The sequence below is a fragment of the Dryobates pubescens genome, chromosome 13 (genome assembly GCF_014839835.1).
Source record: "Dryobates pubescens isolate bDryPub1 chromosome 13, bDryPub1.pri, whole genome shotgun sequence".
Classification (NCBI taxonomy): Eukaryota; Metazoa; Chordata; class Aves; order Piciformes; family Picidae; genus Dryobates; species Dryobates pubescens.
In genome coordinates, this window is record NC_071624.1 from 21,221,875 (window position 1) to 21,240,960 (window position 19,086).

General features: G+C 54.4%; 1 protein-coding gene across 2 annotated transcripts in view; it reads left to right on the forward strand.

Moving 5' to 3' along the window:
• Positions 1-19,086, forward strand: part of CUX1 (cut like homeobox 1) — a 380,313-nt gene that overhangs the window by 235,795 nt on the left and 125,432 nt on the right. For both annotated transcript variants that reach the window (XM_054167076.1, XM_054167074.1), the window contains one exon: positions 8,075-8,123. In XM_054167076.1, coding sequence (XP_054023051.1) covers positions 8,075-8,123 — 49 coding nt within the window. The remainder of the gene's footprint in view (positions 1-8,074; positions 8,124-19,086) is intronic.

Below are 19,086 nucleotides of genomic sequence, written 5' to 3' on the forward strand. Positions count from 1 at the left end.
ACACCTCACTCAGCTTGTGCTGTGCCTTGAGCAGGTCTCCTGGGGACTCTGTGCCCAGCCATCATTACAGAAAGCAGTGCAATAAATCCTGGGCTCCTGATCCAACACACAATCCCAGACTGCTTTGGGACCTTGCAAGACCATCTAGTCCAACCCCCCTGCAGTCAGCAGCTAGAGCAGGATGCTCAGAGCCCCAAACAGCCTGACCTGGAGTGGTTCCAGGGATGGGGCACCTCCCACCTCTCTGAGCAACCTGGGTGTGTTGGCTTTACTCTGCAAAGCCCTGTCAGCTGTGCTAGACTCAGCCATTAGGAGTGTCCAGATCTGGATCATTGTGGATTTCACAGAGCTGTCAGGGTTGGAAGGGACCCCAGGGATCATCCAGTTCCAACCCCCCTGCCATGGCCAGGGACACCTCCCACTACAAGCAGGTTGCTCACAGCCACCTCCAGCCTGGCTGCAAACACCTCCAGGCAGGAGGCTTCCACCACCTCCCTGGGCAACCTGTGCCAGGCTCTCACCACCCTCCTGGGGAACAACTCCTTCCTAACATCCAATCTCAATCTCCCCACTTCCAGTTTTGCTTCATCCCCCCCAGTGCTGCTTGTGCTGCTCCAACCTCATCACTTACCTTAAAGAGAGAAGTGAGCCTTTCTGGGCTGTTTTTATTTCCCAGGAGCAATTGAATTGAAAAGTGCTGGGCTGGTTCCTGTTGGGGCTTTAAATTCCTTAAGTTGTTTGGCTGGGGTTTTTTTCCCCCTCTTTTATGGATGGCATGTTAGCTCTGAGGGCTATTTCTTGCCTGGTAAAAGCTTATTCCTTGTAAAATCTATAGCTTCTAATGCATTTTTGTGTTTCACTTCAAACACAGTGGCAAGAGGAGAAATAATAGAATATTTCATGGTCCTGCTGTTTCAACAGCTCAGATTCTTTTTACTCGCTGATGCTTGCACTGTACCTCCAAAAGCTTGGCCTGAAAATTGATTTCCTCAATTCCTAAGCCTGACAGTGTTGAAAGAGCAAGCTGCCTGTGACACAAAGTGAAGGCCTGGCTTGCTGACATGATTACTTCTCCTCTAACACAGAGATTAGATGGAATTAGATCAAATAAATCAAAGAATCCCAGGATCCCAGCATGGAGAGGTTGGAAGGGACCTCTGGAGATCAGCCAGTCCAACCCCCTGCTCCAGCAGGGCACCCACAGCAGCTTGCCCAGCACCACAATGCCCAGGGGGGGTTGGAAGCTCTCCACACCAGGACACTCCACAACCTCTCTGGGCAGCCTGCTCCAGGCCTCCAGCACCCTCACAACAAACAACTTTCTCCTCCTCTTCACATCTAACCTCCTGGCTTCCCAGTCTGTGCCCCTTGGCCTGTCCCTGGGCACCACTCAGCAGAGTCTGGCCCCAGCCTCTTGCCCCCCACAGCTCCTTGAGCTTTTGCTGAGCATTGCTCAGCTCCCCTCTGGGGCTGCTCTTCTGCAGGCTCTCAGTCCCAGGTCTCTCTCCAGAGGAGACTCCACACCCTCCCTGGGAGGTGTTTTGCCTGTCAGGTAGTTCTGCTGAAATGCTGAACCAGGAAGGGCTGAAAGCTGCCCTGTGCTGGCCCAGTTCAGTGAGCCCAGGGGCAGTGTCCTCGTCCCTGGCAGGTCTGAAGTTGACAGGCTGCTTGGTAAACAATAAATCACCAAGAGCTGCTTCTGTGAGTGCATGAAAGGTGTGAGAACTGTAATTTATTTTATAATAAATACTTCTGCTGAGCAAACACTGAGTGGAGCTATTAGAGACCTGCCCAGAGATGTGATTTTTAGACTGCTGAGTGCCAGGCACTGATGTGGGAGTTGAGCTTTTAAAGTAAAAAGAGTGAATTCCTTTTGAAGACCCTTCTGAATGCAGCTGACACTTGTGCTGGGAGGGAGCTTGGGCTCATTTGATTCATTCTGTTTTACTGAAGGGTAACATTGATGGGAGCAGCATTACCCTCCCTCACCCTGCAGGCTGCCCTGCTTGCCGTGGATTCCTCTGGAGGGGCTGCAGCCTTAGGTGTGCAGGGGTGGATTGTGTGAGGAGAAGCAAGGTGCAGGCAGTGCAGCAGGAAAGGGTTGGGGAGATCAGGATCAGGCAGCTGGTGTGCCTGGATGCAAAGACACAGGGACAGCTTTGCCCTGGGCTGCAGTTTGACCCTGGTGCTGGGTTCACTCAGGGTGATCTGTGCATGCTGAAGGGCACCGATGGCATTTTTATGGCCTTCTGTATCCTTGGTCTGTTTTGTCCATCACTGGCTGCATATAGCAGGCTGTAGCAGAGCTCTTCAGTCACAGAAGGGTGGGAAAAGCCCTCTAAGATCATCCAATCCAACTTGCAACCCAGCACCACCAGGGCACCCAAGTGCCATGGCCTCACCTTGCTGGAACACCTCCAGGGATGGGGACTCCACCATCTCCCTGGGCAGCCTGTTCCAGTGCCTGACCCCAGCCCCAGGCCATACCAAGACTGGTGTTAGTGCTTGTGGACATGTTAAATGCAGGATTGCCTGAGTCCTGCCACCTCATTTTTCAGGCACTGTCCTGTGTTTCAGCCTGGTTCACTGGCAGCCATCCACCTAGCTGCTGCCCAGGGAGCTCCTCTGCTTTACTGCTCTTGGTCCCATCTTCCCCTGGTCCTTCGGCCATGGACATCCCTCTAACCTTCTCTCATGGAATCCCAGCACAGTGGGGGTTGGAAGGGACCTCTGGAGATCAGCCAGCCCAATCCCCTGCTGCAGCAGGGCACCCACAGCAGCTTGCCCAGCACCACAATGCCCAGGGGGGGTTGGAAGCTCTCCACACAAGGACACTCCACAACCTCTCTGGGCAGCCTGCTCCAGGCCTCCAGCAGCCTCACACCAAAGAATTTTCTCCTCCTGAGTTCCAATTAGTGTCTGTTGCCCCTTGTCCTGTCACAGGGGACCCAGCCTCTTGCCCCCCACAGCTCCTTTAGCTCTTGCTGAGCACTGCTCAGCTCCCCTCTGGGGCTGCTCTTCTGCAGGCTCTCAGCCCCAGGGCTCTCAGCCTTTCCTTGCTCTTCTCAGGTTCTGCAGTTTTGCAGCCCTGTGGCTGGTACCTGCCCCCAGCCTGGGAGCATTGTCAGTGTTTGATTGTTCTCCAAACCCTACAGAGAAGTGGGCAGGAACTGGATTGGCTCAAGCTGGAGCCAGTGTGCTGGGATGGGACATTCCCAGCTCTGATCTGGGAGGCATGTGACATAATCCAGACATCATTTACTGGCTCCATAGAACCTGAGGCATTCACACATGAATTCAGCCTGACTGCACAAGCTTGTATAAAGAGGATCCTTAAACTATCCCAGCTAAAAATATTTGTTAAATGCTGGGAAGCATTTTTCTGGCTGCATCAGGGTGCTCTGTTCCTTCTTACCTCTGTTACAAATACATGGTGTGGTCACCTGCATGACCTTGGGGACCTCTTTTCCCTGAGGAGTGCTGTGGTCTCCATAAGTGGGTTGGAAGGGGTCCAGAGGAGGCCACAAAGATGATCAGAGGGCTGCAGAACCTCCCCTGTGGGGACAGGATGAGAGAGCTGGGGCTGTGCAGCCTGGAGAGAAGGCTCCAGGGAGACCTCAGAGCAGCCTTCCAGTACCTGAAGGGGCTCCAGGAGAGCTGGGGAGGGACTTGGGACTAGGGCTGGGTGTGCCAGGATGAGGAACAATGGCTTTGAGCTGGGAGAGGAGAGATTGAGACTGGAGATGAGGAAGGAATTCTTTGCAGTGAGGCTGGAGAGACTCTGGCACAGGTTGCCCAGGGAGGCTGTGGCTGTGCCCTGCCTGGAGGTGCTCCAGGCCAGGCTGGATGAGGCCTTGAGCAGCCTGTGCTGGTGGGAGGTGTCCCTGCCCATGGCAGGGGGTTGGGACTGAATCTTTGGGGTCCCTTTCAACTCAAGCTGTTCTGTGATTCTTGGGGCTGGACTCTTAAGCCAAAGGACAATTTCACAAGCTCAGAGGTGCTGCAGGCTGATGTTAACCTGTCCAGGTTAGTCTTGTGGCAGCTCCCTGCACTCCTTGAGTCCCTGCCTGCCCAAGCTGGGCTTGTGGAGCTCAGTAACTGATGTCTGTTACTTATTATTCCTTCAGACCCTCTCCTTCCTTTCACTCCAGCATGAAGAGCACGTTAGCTCCTCCTGCAGAAGGAACATGTGCTAATCTGCTTTCCATTCTTGTCCAGGAGGCTTTTGCAAAAGGCTGTTCCTGTTGCCCCAACAACATTAGAGGCTGTAATTAAAACCAATTTTCCATTAATTGATGGGCACAGAGAGTGACTTCCTCTGCTCTTGCCCTGCATTTCCCTCAGCCTGCATGCAGACAGCCCAGGTGCTGCTGCACAGGGAGTCAGTGCTCACTTGTAATGGCCCAGGGCAGATGTTGGTCAGTTAGAGGGCAGAAGGGCTCTGCAGAGGGACCTTGCCAGGCTGGACAGATGGGCAGAGGCCAACAGGATGGCATTCAACAAGTCCAAGTGCCAGGTGCTGCACTTTGGCCACAGCAACCCCAGGCAGTGCTACAGGCTGGGGTCAGAGTGGCTGAGAGCTGCCAAACAGAGAGGGACCTGGGGGTGCTGATTGACAGCTGCCTGAACATGAGCCAGCAGTGTGCCCAGAGGGCCAAGATGGCCAAGGGCATCCTGGTCTGGAGCAGGAAGAGTGTGGCCAGCAGGAGCAGGGAGGTCATTGTGCCCTGTGCTCAGCACTGGTTAGGCCACACCTTGAGTCCTGTGTCCAGTTCTGGGCTCCTCAGTTCAAGAAGGACATTGAGACACTTGAAGGTGTCCAGAGAAGGGCAACAAAGCTGGGGAGGGGTCTGGAGCACAGCCCTGGGAGGAGAGGCTGAGGGAGCTGGGGTTGTTTAGCCTGGAGAAGAGGAGGCTCAGGGGAGACCTCATTGCTCTCTACAACTACCTTAAAGGTGGTTGTAGCCAGGTGGGGGTTGGTCTCTTCTCCCTGGCACCCAGCACCAGAACAAGAGGACACAGCCTCAAGCTGCACCAGGGGAAGTTTAGGCTGGAGGTGAGGAGAATGTTCTTCACTGAGAGAGCTGTTAGCCATTGGGATGTGCTGCCCAGGGAGGTGGTGGAGTCACAGTATCACTAAGGTTGGAAGAGACCTCAAAGATCATCGTGTCCAACCTGAGTCCCCATCCCTGGAGGTGTTCAAGAGGGGCTTGGATGTGGCACTTGGTGCCATGGTCTAGTCATGAGGTCTGTGGTGACAGGTTGGACTCGATGATCTTTGAGGTCTCTTCCAACCTTGGTGATACTGTGACACTGTGCAGGTACCCTGATGTCCTTCCATCCCTTCTGTTCCTTCCATCCCTTCCTTCCATGCCCAGCAAGCACCTGCAGAGGGAATTGGATCTTGCCTGGGCTCAGCAGCAAAGCAGCCCTGGAGTGCTGTGCGTCGGCAGGGGAAGGGAGTTCCAGGGCTTCACAGCTTTTGCTGATAATGATCTGCTGCAGATTAAAAACAAAACCCAGACAGGATGGTGTTGGCAGATTGCAAAAGGACTTGCTGGGTAAAGCTGCTGCTCAGAGGAGATGAGGATAGTGTTTATTGCTTCCATATGGTCTGGAGAGACAAGGCAGGCAACGTGTCTGGGGAGGAGGAATATCTCTTAATATTTCAGTACAGAAGCAGAGAATCACAGGGTTGTGTTGGTTGGGAAAGGCCTCTGAGATCATCCAGTCCAACCAGCACCACCACCAGCACCACCATGGCCACTAAACCATGGCCCCCAGTGCTAGGGCCACACCTTTCTAGAACACCTCCAGGCATGGGGACTCCACCACCTCCCTGGGCAGCCTCTGCCAGTCCCTGACCACTCTTGCAGCACAGAAATTTTTCCTCACCTCCATCCTAAGCCTCCCCTGGCACAATTTCAGGACACTTCCTCTCCTTCTGTCACCTAATCCTAGGGAGCAGAGCCCAGCCCCCACCTGGCTCCAGCTTCCTCTCAGGGAGCTGCAGAGAGCAATGAGGTCTCCCTCAGCCTCCTCCAGGCTGAACACCCCCAGCTCCCTCAGCTGCTCCTCCCCAGCCCTGCTCTCCAGACCCTTTGTTGCCCTTCTCTGGCCCTGCTCCAGCCCTCAATGTCTCTCTTGGAGTGAGGAGCCCAAAACTGAACCCAGAACCCAAGGTGTGGCCTCCCCAGTGCTCAGAACAGGAGGACAATCCCTGCCCTGCTCCTGCTGCCCACACCATTGCTGCTCCAGGCCAGGCTGCTGGTGACCTTCTTGGCCACCTGGGCACCCCCTGGCTCATCCTCAGCTGCTGCCAGTCAGCACCCCCAGGCCCTTTTCCATCAAGTAGTTTGCAGCCACTCTGCCCCAGCCTGGAGCCTTCCTGGGGTTGCTGTGCCCCAAGGTCAGGTCCCAGCCCTTGGCCTTGTTGAGCCTCATCCCACTGGCCTCAGCCCATGGATCCAGCCTGACCAGGTCCCCCTGCAGACCCTCCCTGCCCTCCTGCAATTCAACACTCACACCCAACTTGGTGTCATCTGCAAAGTGTCTGAGGGTGCCTGGATCCAGGAGGCTGCCTGCATCCCCTCACCCAGATCACTGATTAAAGAGAAGTGGCCCAGTGCTGAGCCCTGGGGAACACCACTGGTGCCTGGCTGCCAGCTGGATGTGACTCCAGTCCCCACCACACTCTGAGCAGACTTTCAGAGCCTCTCCCTGGTGCCTTGCAGAGGTGAGAGCAGTGCTGGGAAGCATTTGGCAGTGAGGATATTAAAAGAAAAAACAAACAAGAACCCCCAAAGCTTTCCTGAGGCCTGGATCCACTTGTGTGAGGCAGGCTGGGCTTGGGAAGGGGCAGGGCTGCCTCACACTGCTCTGAAGGAGCTGCTCTGCATTTGGGGAGTTTTCAGCCTCTTGACTTTCCTGCTCAGTTTCAGAAAGTGCATGAAGAGGCTGAGTCTAAATTTAGAGTTTCATAAATGTGTGTCACAAACTGCTGTCTGCATAGTGCAGAGTTCCATTTCGCACTCTCTCTGACCTCAGCAGACCTGCTGGGGTTTGGGTTTATTTAAGCCAAATTTAGAACTTAACTTTGCACACTGGAACAGAAGGGTAGCACAGGCTGCCTGTGGTTATGGACATGGGAGGGCTGGGGCAGGGATTGTCCCCCTGTGCTGAGCCACACCTTCAATCCTGGGGTCAAGTCTGGGCCCCTCACCCCAAGAAGGACATTGAGAGGCTGGAGCAGGGCAACAAAGAGAAGGGCAACAAAGCTGGAGAAGGGGCTGGAGAACAGGGCTGGGGAGAGGAGAAGCAGCTGAGGGACCTGGGGTTGTTCAGCCTGGAGAAGAGGAGGCTGAGGGAGACCTCATTGCTCTCTGCAGCTGGAGCCAGGTGGATGTTGGTCTCTTCTCCCAAGGAACAAGGGCCAGCACAAGAGGAAAAGTCTTCAGGTTGCCCCTTGGGGAGGTTGCCCCCAGGGGAGATTTAGGTTGGCCATGAGGAACAATTTCTTCCCCTTGGGGTTGTCAAGGCCTGGCCCAGGCTGCCCAGGGCAGCAGTGGTGTCCCCATCCCTGGAGGGGTTCAAAGCCATGGAGATATGGTGCTGAGGGCCCTGGTCTTGGTAGAGTTGGGTTACTGGTTGCACTCCATGATCCTTCCCACCCTAAGCCATTCTGTGGTTCTGGGGAGTCAGCTGCAGAGCTGTAGTCTTTGACTTCTCCATACTCCTCACTTCTGAAGCACCTTCACATGTAGGAAAGATGGCACTGCCCTTCTGCAGGAGCCTGGGGAGGAAGAACTGCAAAGATCTCAGGAATGTGCTCAGCTGTCAGTGCACTTCACCTCAGGGATCAGGCAGCACTGGAGAGGTGCAAAGCAGTGCCCAGAGCTGAAAGCCCAGAGGATTGCCCCAGTCAGAGAGGAGCTGATCAACCTTCCTGTGTCCTGGACTGAAAGTGCTGAGAATTGGCCTTGTTTGCATGGATGTTGCCATTGTGCTGTGCATGAACTGCTAGGGCAGGCACTCTGCAGCTGCTAACAGGACTTGTGCTCTCTTCTCCTCCCAGGGCTGATGAAATCGAGATGATCATGACAGACCTCGAAAGAGCAAACCAGGTAGGATGTTCCCTGAGTCCCTCCCAACTCTCTCACTGTCACCTGGGGGGGCAGGCTTCCCTTCCTTCTCTTATGGATTTCCTGCCAGTGGTTTGACCTGCACTTAGCACTCATCACTGGGGTGGAGTAAGAGAAGATGCAACTGCAGAGCAGAGTGCAGCCCCTGGGGGCTGCTCTGTGAGCACTCTGTGCACAGTGGAGTGCTGCTTGCCATCTCTCTGCCTTCTAATAATTGAAACTCCAAGTTATTCTTGGCTTTAGGTTTCTAAATCCATCGTGTTGGCCCCTGCCTGGACATGCAGGTGACTGCCTTACCCAAATTGAAGGCCCTCTGTCCTTCAGCAGAAGCCTAGGGAGGACCTACAGTCACAGCCTAGGGAAGTCTGACCTTGTGCCTCAGGGCCAGCTGTGGTGGACTGCTCTGGGGTTTCCTTTTCCCCTTTCTGAGATGTTTGATTGGCATATTCATAGAATCATGGAATTGTCAGGGCTGGAAGGGACCTCAAGGCTCAGCCAGCTCCAACCCCCCTGCCATGGGCAGGGACACCTCACACTGCAGCAGGTTGCTCACAGCCACCTCCAGCCTGGCCCCAACCTCTGGGGATCACCCAGTCCAAACCTCTGCTCCAGCAGGGCACCCACAGCAGCTTGCCCAGCACCACAATGCCCAGGAGAGGGTTTGAAAGCTCTCCACACAAGGACACTCCACAACCTCTCTGGGCAGCCTGCTCCAGGCCTCCAGCACCCTCACAACAAACAACTTTCTCCTCCTCTTCACATCCAACCTCCTGGGCTCCACTCTGTGCCCCTTGCTGCCCCTTGGCCTGGCCCTGGGCACCACTGAGCAGAGTCTGGCCCCAGCCTCTTGCCCCCCACAGCTCCTTTAGCTCTTGCTGAGCATTGCTCAGCTGCCCTCTGGGGCTGCTCTTCTGCAGGCTCTCAGCCCCAGGGCTCTCAGCCTTTGCTGCTGCCAGAGCTGCTCCAGGCCCCTCAGCAGCTCTGCAGCCTCCCCTGGACTCTCTCCAGCAGTTCTCTGTCTCTCTTGAGCTGGGGAGCACAGACCTGGACCCAGGACTCCAGATGTGGTCTGACCAGGGCAGAGCAGAAGATGAGGAGAACCTCCCTTGCCCTGCTGGCCACACTCTTCTCCCTGCCCCCCAGGACCCCATTGGCCTTCTTGGCCCCCAGGGCACATTGCTGCCTCATGGGGACCTTGTTGTCCCCCAGCACTCCCAGCTCCTTCTCCTTGGAGCTGCTTCCCAGCAGGTCCCCCCTCAGCTGTGCTGCTGCAGGAGGTTGTTCCTCCCCAGGGCCAGGACTCTACACTTGCCTCCTGGGCTGCAATTTGTGCCTGTTGCCCTCTGCACATCAGCTCTTTATGGACTGGGAACACAGTGCCAAAGCAGGAGGCAGATTTGTGAGGTGCTGCTTTGGTTATTCAGTCAGTGATAGAAGATTGGGCTTTGCAGAGTGGGTTTGGACCTCTGTCAGAGAACTTCTGCAGCCAGCATTAAATGTTGATGGCAGTGCAGGTAATTATCTGCAGCTCTGTAGGCTTTTTCAGAAGGGTGGAGGTGTTGAAGGTGTTTTGCCAGAACTGCTTGATGGTTTTTGCACAGAGTAGCACACAGGTTGTAGTTCATGCCCAAGTGCTTCCAGTTTCCTCCTTGCCACACTCAAATGGAATCTTTCTGTTTAGACAGAAACAAGCAGGTTTGCTGCAGACACCAAGCTGTGTGTTGCAGCAGACAGGCTGGAGGGAAGGGATCCATCCAGAGGGACCTGGGCAGGCTGGAGAGGTGGGCACAAGCCAACCTCATGAGGTTCAACAAGTGCAGGGTCCTGCAGCTGGGTGGAGGCAATCCCAGGCACAAATCCAGGCTGGGCAGGGACTGGCTGGAAAGCAGCCCTGAGGAGAGAGACTTGGGGGTGCTGGGGGAGGAGAAGCTCAACAGGAGCTCTCAGTGTGCACTTGCAGCCCAGAGAGCCAATCAGAGCCTGGGCTGCAGCAAGAGAAGTGTGGCCAGCAGGGCAAGGGAGGGGAGACCCCAGCTGGAGTACTGCCTCCAGTTCTGGAGCCCTTAGGGCAAGAGGGATCTGGAGGTGCTGGAAGGTGTCCAGAGAAGGGCCATGAGGATGATCAGAGGGCTGGAGTACCTCTCCTATGAGGACAGACTGAAGGAGTTGGGGCTGTTCAGTCTGGAGAAGAGAAGGCTCTGAGGTGACCTCATTGTGGCCTTCCAGTATCTGAAGGGGGCTACAAGAGGGCTGGGGAGGGACTGCTCAGGATCTCAGGTAGTGATAGGACTAGGGGGAATGGAATGAAGCTGGAGGTGGGGAGATTCAGGCTGGAGGGGAGGAGGAAGTTCTTCCCCATGAGAGTGGTGAAGCCCTGGAATGGGTTGTCCAGGGAGGTGGTTGAGGCCCCAGCCCTGGAGGTGTTAAAGCCCAGGCTGGATGAGGCTGTGGCCAGGCTGATCTAGTGTGGGGTGTCCCTGCCCATGGCAGGGGGGTTGGAACTCGATGATCCTTGTGGTCCCTTCCAACCCTGACTGATACTGTGATACTGATGCTATGAAACACTGAAGAGGTTTTCCTGCCTGGGACAAATCTGCTCTTTAGGGCTTTTTATTTTTTAATATTTGTTTTAATTGGTCAAAATTTATCCTTAAGTACATAGCCCTCAGCTGGGCTGTAACTCAGCAAACTCTGCATCTGCAGCTAAGCTGGGGCAGGAGTTGATCTGCTGGAGGGTAGAGAGGCTCTGCAGAGGGACCTTGCCAGGCTGGACAGATGGGCAGAGGCCAAGGGCAGGAGATTGAACACATCCAAGTGCCAGGTGCTGCACTTTGGCCACAGCAACCCCAGGCAGTGCTACAGGCTGGGGTCAGAGTGGCTGAGAGCAGCCAGGCAGAGAGGGACCTGGGGGTACTGGGTGACAGCAGCTGAACATGAGCCTGCAGTGTGCCCAGGCAGCCAAGAGGGCCAATGGCATCCTGGCCTGCATCAGGAAGAGTGTGGCCAGGAGGAGCAGGGAGGTCATTGTGCCCTGTGCTCAGCACTGCTTAGGCCACACCTTGAGTCCTGTGTCCAGTTCTGGGCTACTCAGGTTAGGAAGGAGGTTGAGCTGCTGGAAGGTGTCCAGAGAAGGGCAACAAAGCTGGGGAGGGGTCTGGAGCACAGCCCTGGGAGGAGAGGCTGAGGGAGCTGGGGTTGCTTATTGCTCTCTACAGCTACCTTAAGGGAGGTTGTAGAGAGGCAGAGGTTGGTCTCTTCTCCCTGGCAAGCAGCACCAGAACAAGAGGACACAGTCTCAAGCTGTGCCAGGGGAGGTTTAGGCTGGAGGTGAGGAAGAAGTTCTACACAGACAGAGTGAGTGGCCATTGGAATGGGCTGCCTGGGGAGGTGGTGGAGTCACCATCACTGGAGGTGTTCAGGAGGAGACTTGATGGGGTGCTTGGTGCCATGGGTTAGTTGATTAGGTAGTGTTGGATGATAGGTTGGACTTGATGATCTTGAGGGTCTCTTCCAACCTGGTCTATTCTATTCTATTGTAAAGGCTGAGAGCCCTGGGGCTGAGAGCCTGCAGAAGAGCAGCCCCAGAGGGCAGCTGAGCAATGCTCAGCAAGAGCTAAAGGAGCTGTGGGGGGCAAGAGGCTGGGGCCAGACTCTGCTCAGTGGTGCCCAGGGACAGCACAAGGGGCAAGGGGCACAGACTGGAAGCCAGGAGGTTGGATGTGAAGAGGAGGAGAAAGTTGTTTGTTGTGAGGGTGCTGGAGGCCTGGAGCAGGCTGCCCAGAGAGGTTGTGGAGTGTCCTGGTGTGGAGAGCTTCCAACCCCCCCTGGGCATTGTGGTGCTGGGCAAGCTGCTGTGGGTGCCCTGCTGGAGCAGGGGCTTGGTCTGGATGAACTCCAGAAGTGCCTTCCAGCCTACACCACACTGGATTCTGGGGTTCTGATCTGAGAGACGTGGAGGCAGTATTGTGGCCTCAGAGGGGTCAGTTCCTGGGGGAAGGAGCTGTGAGCTGCTGGAGTGGCTCAGCTGGGTTCCTGAACCATGCCCGTGCTCCTTCTCCTGTGTGATGGTTTCCCTTTGTAAAACACTCATGTGTAAAGGAGAACTCAGTCACCTTTGTAGCAGCATTTCCTCTGTTTCACCTCTTTATAGCTGAAAAAAACTCCACTAATCATTGGAAGAACTTTAATGCGTTGCAGAGGCCAGAGAGTGAGTTTGCACCGGGCTGAAGTGTGGCAGTTGCAGCAACAAGCACTTCACATAATGATTGTACTTAATGGTTAAATTAACTCTGCCTTTTAGCAGCTCACCGAGTCCTTGCTGCTCATTAATAAAGCTACCTAGGAAGAGTGCTGCCCGGCAGGGCTCCTGCTTTGAGGACAGGCTGATTTGGATGTGGTGTTCTGCTGCTCTGGAATTAACACTGACCCAAAGGACTGGGGTTTGGAGCAGCAGTTTAGAGAGCAGCCAAAGGCTTCCACTGGAAATGTGAAATCATGTTGGCTGTCCACATTTTATCGTCTCCTGGTTCTCAAATATCCCTTCCTCAGTTGCTGCCCTTTTGGAATCCAGAGCTGGCATCTCTCAGCTTCCTTTGCTGCCTTTCTGACGCCTCGGGGTGGGGAATGCCATTTCCCTCTCCAGCTGTGCAGTGGCAGGAGGCTGGCTGTGCTCAGTGGTGTCAGCCCAGGTGTCCAGGGTGGTGCCAGCCATGGGGACAGAGCTGATGGTGTAACTGCCACCCTCCTGTCCTCTTGGGTGAGGCAGGGACTCTTCTTAGCCTTCAGACTCCTGTCACCTCTCTTCTCCCACTGCTTTGTTCCTGGCTTGGGTGCTCAGATTGCTTCCTGCAGGAGCTTTCTGGGCTTGCTTGTGTGCTGCCACCCCCAGAAGAGATTCCAGCTCATAAAATTTATTACCTTTAAATATCAGCCTTCTGCAGCAGGATGCTGTGGCAGAAGCAGCTGCAGGACAGCACAGGGGCTGGGGGCAGTGGCAGCTGGGGGCTGTTCTCCCCTTCCGACCATTCTCATCCCCGGGGTCTGCGAAGGGCTGCGGTAAGAAGGTAGCTAAACACAGCAGCAAGGGCTTATTTTCACTTTCCTGAGGCAAGTGAGCCCAGAGCTCACGCTCCCATTGCCATGAAGCTTTAATCAGCCCCAGTTTGGGGCAGGCTCTGCTTTTATGAAGGTTTCGTTTTGCCCCATCAGTCACTGCGCAGCTTCCTGATAGGCTCCGAAGCGTACCGCTGAATAATGCACGGGGAAGTCGCCTCCCTTGGCCAAATAAATGATTTATCAGAGCTTGGGATACAGCATCTCTGCATTTTTTATTATCTGATTCCCAGAATATTGTCATTCCCAGTCAGGGAAGCTAATGAGGCTCCAGTGCAGGTGGCAGTGACAGGGGTGGCAGCGCTTCTTTGGCACACACGTTGATGGTGAGCGCTTCTCTGTCCCCCTGCCACTTTACACCTTTCTTAGAGGCACTCGTGGCACTGAGTCACCAATCTTTGGGCTGACAAATAGGTTCAGATTCAGCCTTCTGCTTCTCTGCTTCATCTGGCAGCCTGGAATCATAGAATCATAGAATGATTTTGGTTGGAAGGGACCTCCAAAGCTCACCCAGCCCAACCCCCTGCACTCAGCAGGGACATCCTCCACCAGAGCAGGCTGCCCAGAGCTATGTCCAGCTGCACCTTCAATATCTCCAGGGATTGAATCTCAACCACCTCCCTGGGCAACCTGTTGCAGTGTTCCAGCAGCCTCCTGGGGCACAACTTGTTCCTCACATCCAATCTCAATCTGCTCTGCTCTCGTTTCGAACCATTGCCCTTGGTCCTGTCCCTGCAGGCCTTTGGAAGCAGTCTCTCTGCAGCCTTCTTGTCGCCCCTTCAAGGATGGGGAGGCTGCTCTGAGGTCTCCCTGGAGTCTTCTCTTCTCCCATCTCTCAGTCAGGCATGAGAAAACCTGAGGGGTTTGTTAGGAAGAATAATTCTGTGCAAACAGAGGTACTTTGGGGTGTTAAAACTAGAAGAGAAACAAAGAGAAGAGAGGCTCATTTGAAGTCCTTTCCAGGTTTTGCTATTGAGTCTGTGTTTGGGGGTTCATGTCACTGATGTATCCAGATCAGTTTAGTGTCTTTGTGTACCCAGTTCACATTGCTTGAACACAAAAACAACCAGCCAACCCCCCTAAGCAACAAGCAAGCAAGCAAGCAAGCAAGCAGGGCTTTTGCCATTTGGGCTTCCTGGAAACAATAAAATCCATGTGGTGTGGGGGGTTTCTTTTCACTTCTAAAAGGAAAAGAGAAGAACTTCTTGATCCAGGGTTATTGAATTTTCATCTGGAGCAGGAGGAAATAGGTTTGAAGCACAGACTCAGATGGAGCAATAACAGAAGGAGAAGACAGGGCAGGTTTTTTGCTGGGCTAGATGGTGAAAGCCATTAAAAAGCATTTGTTTTCTTTTTCCCTTCTTCTGTGTCTCTGCCATATTATCCCTTTGGAAAAGCAGCCTCTTCCCATTGCTTTTCTCTCCCATCTTTCACAGCACTGGTCATGCTCCCAGCCTTCTGCTGCTGCTTTTGTGCTGGGGAGAGAAAGGCAGATCTAGAAACTCTGTTGTCACAGAGCAGCTGCTCTGAAATACAAACCCATGAGTTAAAGATTCTGGCCTGGGTCAGTACCCATTTGGGCTCCCCAGTTCATGAGAGACAGGGATCTACTGGGGAGAGTCCAACAAACAGCTGAGCATGATGAAGAGACTGGAACATCTCTGCTATGAAGAGAGGCTGAGAGCCCTGAGGATGGTTAGTGTGGAGAGGAGGCTGAGAGGGGATCTGATCAATGTCTGAGGGATGGGGGTCAGGATGAAGGAGCCAGGCTCTTTTCAGTGGTGCCCTGTGATAGAACAAGGAGCAGTGGATACAGGCTGGAACCCAGGAGGTTCCCCCTCAGTATGAGGAGAAACTTCTTTGGTGTGAGGGTGCTGGAGGCCTGGAGCAGGCTGCCCAGAGAGGTTGTGGAGTGTCCCTATCTGAAGTCCTTCAAAGCCATCCTGGACATGTTCCTGTGTGGTCTGCCCAGGGTGATCTTGCTTTGGCACAGGGGTTGGACTGGATGATCTCTGCAGGTCCCATTCCAACCCCTACCATTCTGTGATTTGTCCCACAGAAACAGAGTGTTAAATGTGCAGGTTTGTAGAGGCAGAGCTGGTGACTTAAAACATGTTTTGGCACCAAACCACCACCCAAATCCACAGAGCTGTGTCTGCAACAGAAGCAGAGAGCAAACCTCACCAGGGCACTTCAGCAGCAGAGCTGTTCTCAGACCCCTCTTTTGTTTGCTTGGGTGGGGAACTATCCTGTGCCTTAACAAATCACATTGGAAAATGGCTTGAAAAGATCTTCCCCCTCAGTGACATTGCTATAAAATATGTATGGGGTTTGAGCAGCAGCTGGAATAAATTCTCCCCTTCCACTTAGCAGCTTAGCAAGTGCTGCCTGGAAGGGTTCTCTCTGCCCCAGGCCTGGTAACAAACCCAGCCACAAGGCAGCTCTTGCTTTTGAGCTCCCACCAGGAAGGGTATTCAGCCTGAACAAGGGCCAATGGCTTCACACCAGAGCAGAGCAGATTGAGATTGGATGTGAGGAACAAGTCCTGCAGCAGGAGGCTGCTGGAACACTGCAACAGGTTGCCCAGGGAGGTGGTTGAGGCTCCATCCCTGGGGGTATTCGAGGTGAGGCTGGAGAGGGCTCTGGGCAACCTGAGCTAGTGGAGGATGTCCCTGCTGGCTGCAGGTGGTTGGACTGGATGAGCTTTGGAGTTCCTTTCCAGCCCAGAGCATGCTGTGAACACAGCTCCTCCATCTGCTCCGAGGCTCCCAGGATGCTGCCCACCAATGCTTCCAGAGGGTTTGCTTTTTGCTTCTGACCCCCTTGGCAGTGAGCTGGATCCTCAGCTCCCTGGTGTGCCATAGCCCTGCTGAATTCTGCAGAGCTCAGAGAACCATAGAATGCTCTGGGTGGGAAGGGACCTTTAAAAGTCATCCAGTCCAGCCCCCTGCAATGAGCAGAGAGATCTGTTAGCATCTGCTTAACTGGACAGCTTGCTCAGACTCCATTCAACCTGACCTTGAATGTTTCCAGCCATGAGGCATCTACAACCTCCTTGGGCAACCTGTGCCACTCTTTTACCACTCTCCTTGTGAAAGATTTCTTCCTCCTCTCCACTCTAAATCTCCCCTCCTTTAGTTTAAAACAGTTACAACTAATGCAGCAGGCTTTGCTAAAACTTCTGTCTCCATCTTCCTTACAATCCCTCTTCAAGTGCTGAAAGCCCACATGAAGGTCTTCCTGGAGCCTTCTCTAGGCTGAACAACTCCAACTCTCTCAGCCTGTCCCCATAGGAGAGGTGCTCCAAGCCCTCTGATCAGCTTGGTGACCCTCCTCTGGACCCACTCCAGCAGGTCCATGGCCTTGCTGTGCTGAGGTCTCCAGAGATGGACAAGGCAGCTCAGATGTTGTCTCAGCAGAGCAGAGCAGAGGAGCAGAATCCCCTGCCTTGTGCTGCTGGTCACACTGCTTTGGATGCAGCCCAGGACACACTTGGCCTTCTGGGCTGTGAATGCACATTGTCCAGCAGGGCTAGGGAGGCTCTCCTACCCCTCTGCTCTGCCATGGTGAGACCACACCTGGAATACTGTGTCCAGTTTGGGGCTCCCCAGTTCAAGAGAGACAGAGACCTGCTAGAGAGAGGCTACAGGGATGACTGGGGGACAGGAACAGCTCTACTGTGAAGAAAGTCTGCAAGCCCTGGGGCTGTTCAGTCTGGAGAGAAGGCTGAGAGGAGACCTTATCAATGTCTATAAATACCTGAGGGGTGGGTGTCAGGATGAAGGTGCCAGGCTCTTTGTGGTGGTGCCCAGTGATGGGACAAGGAACAATAGGGACAAGCTGGAACCCAGGAGGTTCCACCTCAACAACTTTGTTGTGAGGGTGCTGGAGGCCTGGAGCAGGCTGCCCAGAGAGGTTGTGGAGTCTTCATCTCTGGAGACTTTCAGAACCTGCCTTGGCATTGTGCTCCTGGGCAAACTGCTGTGGGTGCCCTGCTTGGGCAGGGGGGTTGGACTGGATGATCCCCAGAGGTCCCTTCCAAGCCCTGACCTTCTGTGATCCTGTGATCATCAGCTCCTGTAGCTTCTCATCCACCAGCCCCCCACGTTCCTCTTGCAATGCCTTCATCCTCCAGGCAGAGGACACCTCATGCACCAGAGCATCTCCATCTGGGATCACAACCATTGCCACCCAGGCAGGCTACAAGGCAGGGAAATTGCTGTCGGTGCCTCACTCACATCCCCTGTGCCAGGCTGCTTTCCAGCAGGTGAGGTGCCTGCCTTGGTGCTGTGCTGCCACTCTCTGTGCCACACAGCACTGGTGCCAGTGGCTGTAGGAGGTGCGTGGAGCTGCTTGCAGGGAGCAGTGCTGTCTAAAGGCAGAAGGTGGTTCCTGTGCTCCTCACACAAACAGAAGAGCTTCCTGCAAACCCTTGGCTCTCAGCTGGGAATGCGGCAGCCTGGCAGCTTCTCTGTGCACAAACTGCAAGAGCCTGAGGACAAGCATGAGGGCAACCCAAGCTCTGATGCCAGTTGGAGGGCTTTTCCCTTTCTTTCATGTCATTCTCCATCCCTGGGGGGAAAATAATAGGTGCCAGAGCCCTGAAGAGCTTTTCCTGTCAGAGATGAGCTGATAACCTTGCTGTTGCTCTGGGAGGGCTGGGGTCCTTTCAAGGCTTTTCAATGTATGTTGATCTCTCCAAAGTGAGAACATTGCAGCAGGTTGGAGCAGTGTGCTCTGAATGAGCTTCTAGTCTGGGAAGCAGAGCTTGTGCAGCAGCCTGCCAGTGAGAATGGCAGCTCCAAGCAGTTCAGCCCAGGGCTGGTGACTGCTGCAGGCTCAGGAGCTTCAGCCCAGTTACTGCCAACAGCCCACACTCAGAGTCACAGCACAGCAGGGGTTGGAAGGGACCTCTGAAGATCAGTGAGTCAAAGCCTCTGGCTGCAGCAGGTCACATAGGAGCACATCCAGGCAGGCCTTGAAAGTCTCCAGGGATGGAGCCTCCACAACCTCTCTCTGGGCAGCCTGCTCCAGGGCTCTCTCAACCTTAAATTACAGAAGCTCCTTTTCATGTTTGGGTGGAACCTCCCATGTTCAAGTTTGTGATCACTGCCTCTTGCCCTGTCACTAGGGACCCCTGGGAAGAGGCTGGCTCTACCTTTCTGACCCCCACCCCTTAGATACAGGTATTTGTAAGTGCCTTTGTTTTAAGGAGGCAGACAGATGCCCTTCAGCCCTTCCCAAAGGAGTAAGGGAAACACTCTACACAGCACTGGAAAGAATTAAAAGTTTACCTGGAAGTACTATTCATAACTAATACAACAGTGCCAAAACATGCACAGAGTACCCAGCAATTCCTGTTCAGCCCACCCCTCCAGTCTGGGCTTCCCCAAAGACCTCAGGAGACCATCACCTTCCCAAAACCTTCCCCACACCAAGCCTCATACCCCTCTGCCCCAAAGTCCCCAAGGCCTCCAAAGCCCTCCCCCCACCCCCCCCAACCTCCCTTCCCAGACCCAAATGATGCAGCAAAAGTTACCCTGGCAGAGAGGGAGGAAAAGGGCAAAACAAACAGAAATGTTCATTTTTATACAGATCATAGAATCACAGAGCTGTCAGGGTTGGAAGGGACCTCAAGGCTCAGCCAGTTCCAACCCCCTGCCATGGCCAGGGACACCTCACACCACAGCAGGTTGCTCACAGCCACCTCCAGCCTGGCTGCAAACACCTCCAGGCAGGAGGCTTCCACCACCTCCCTGGGCAGCCTGTGCCAGGCTCTCACCACCCTCCTGGGGAACAACTTCTTCCTCACACCCAATCTCAATCTCCCCAC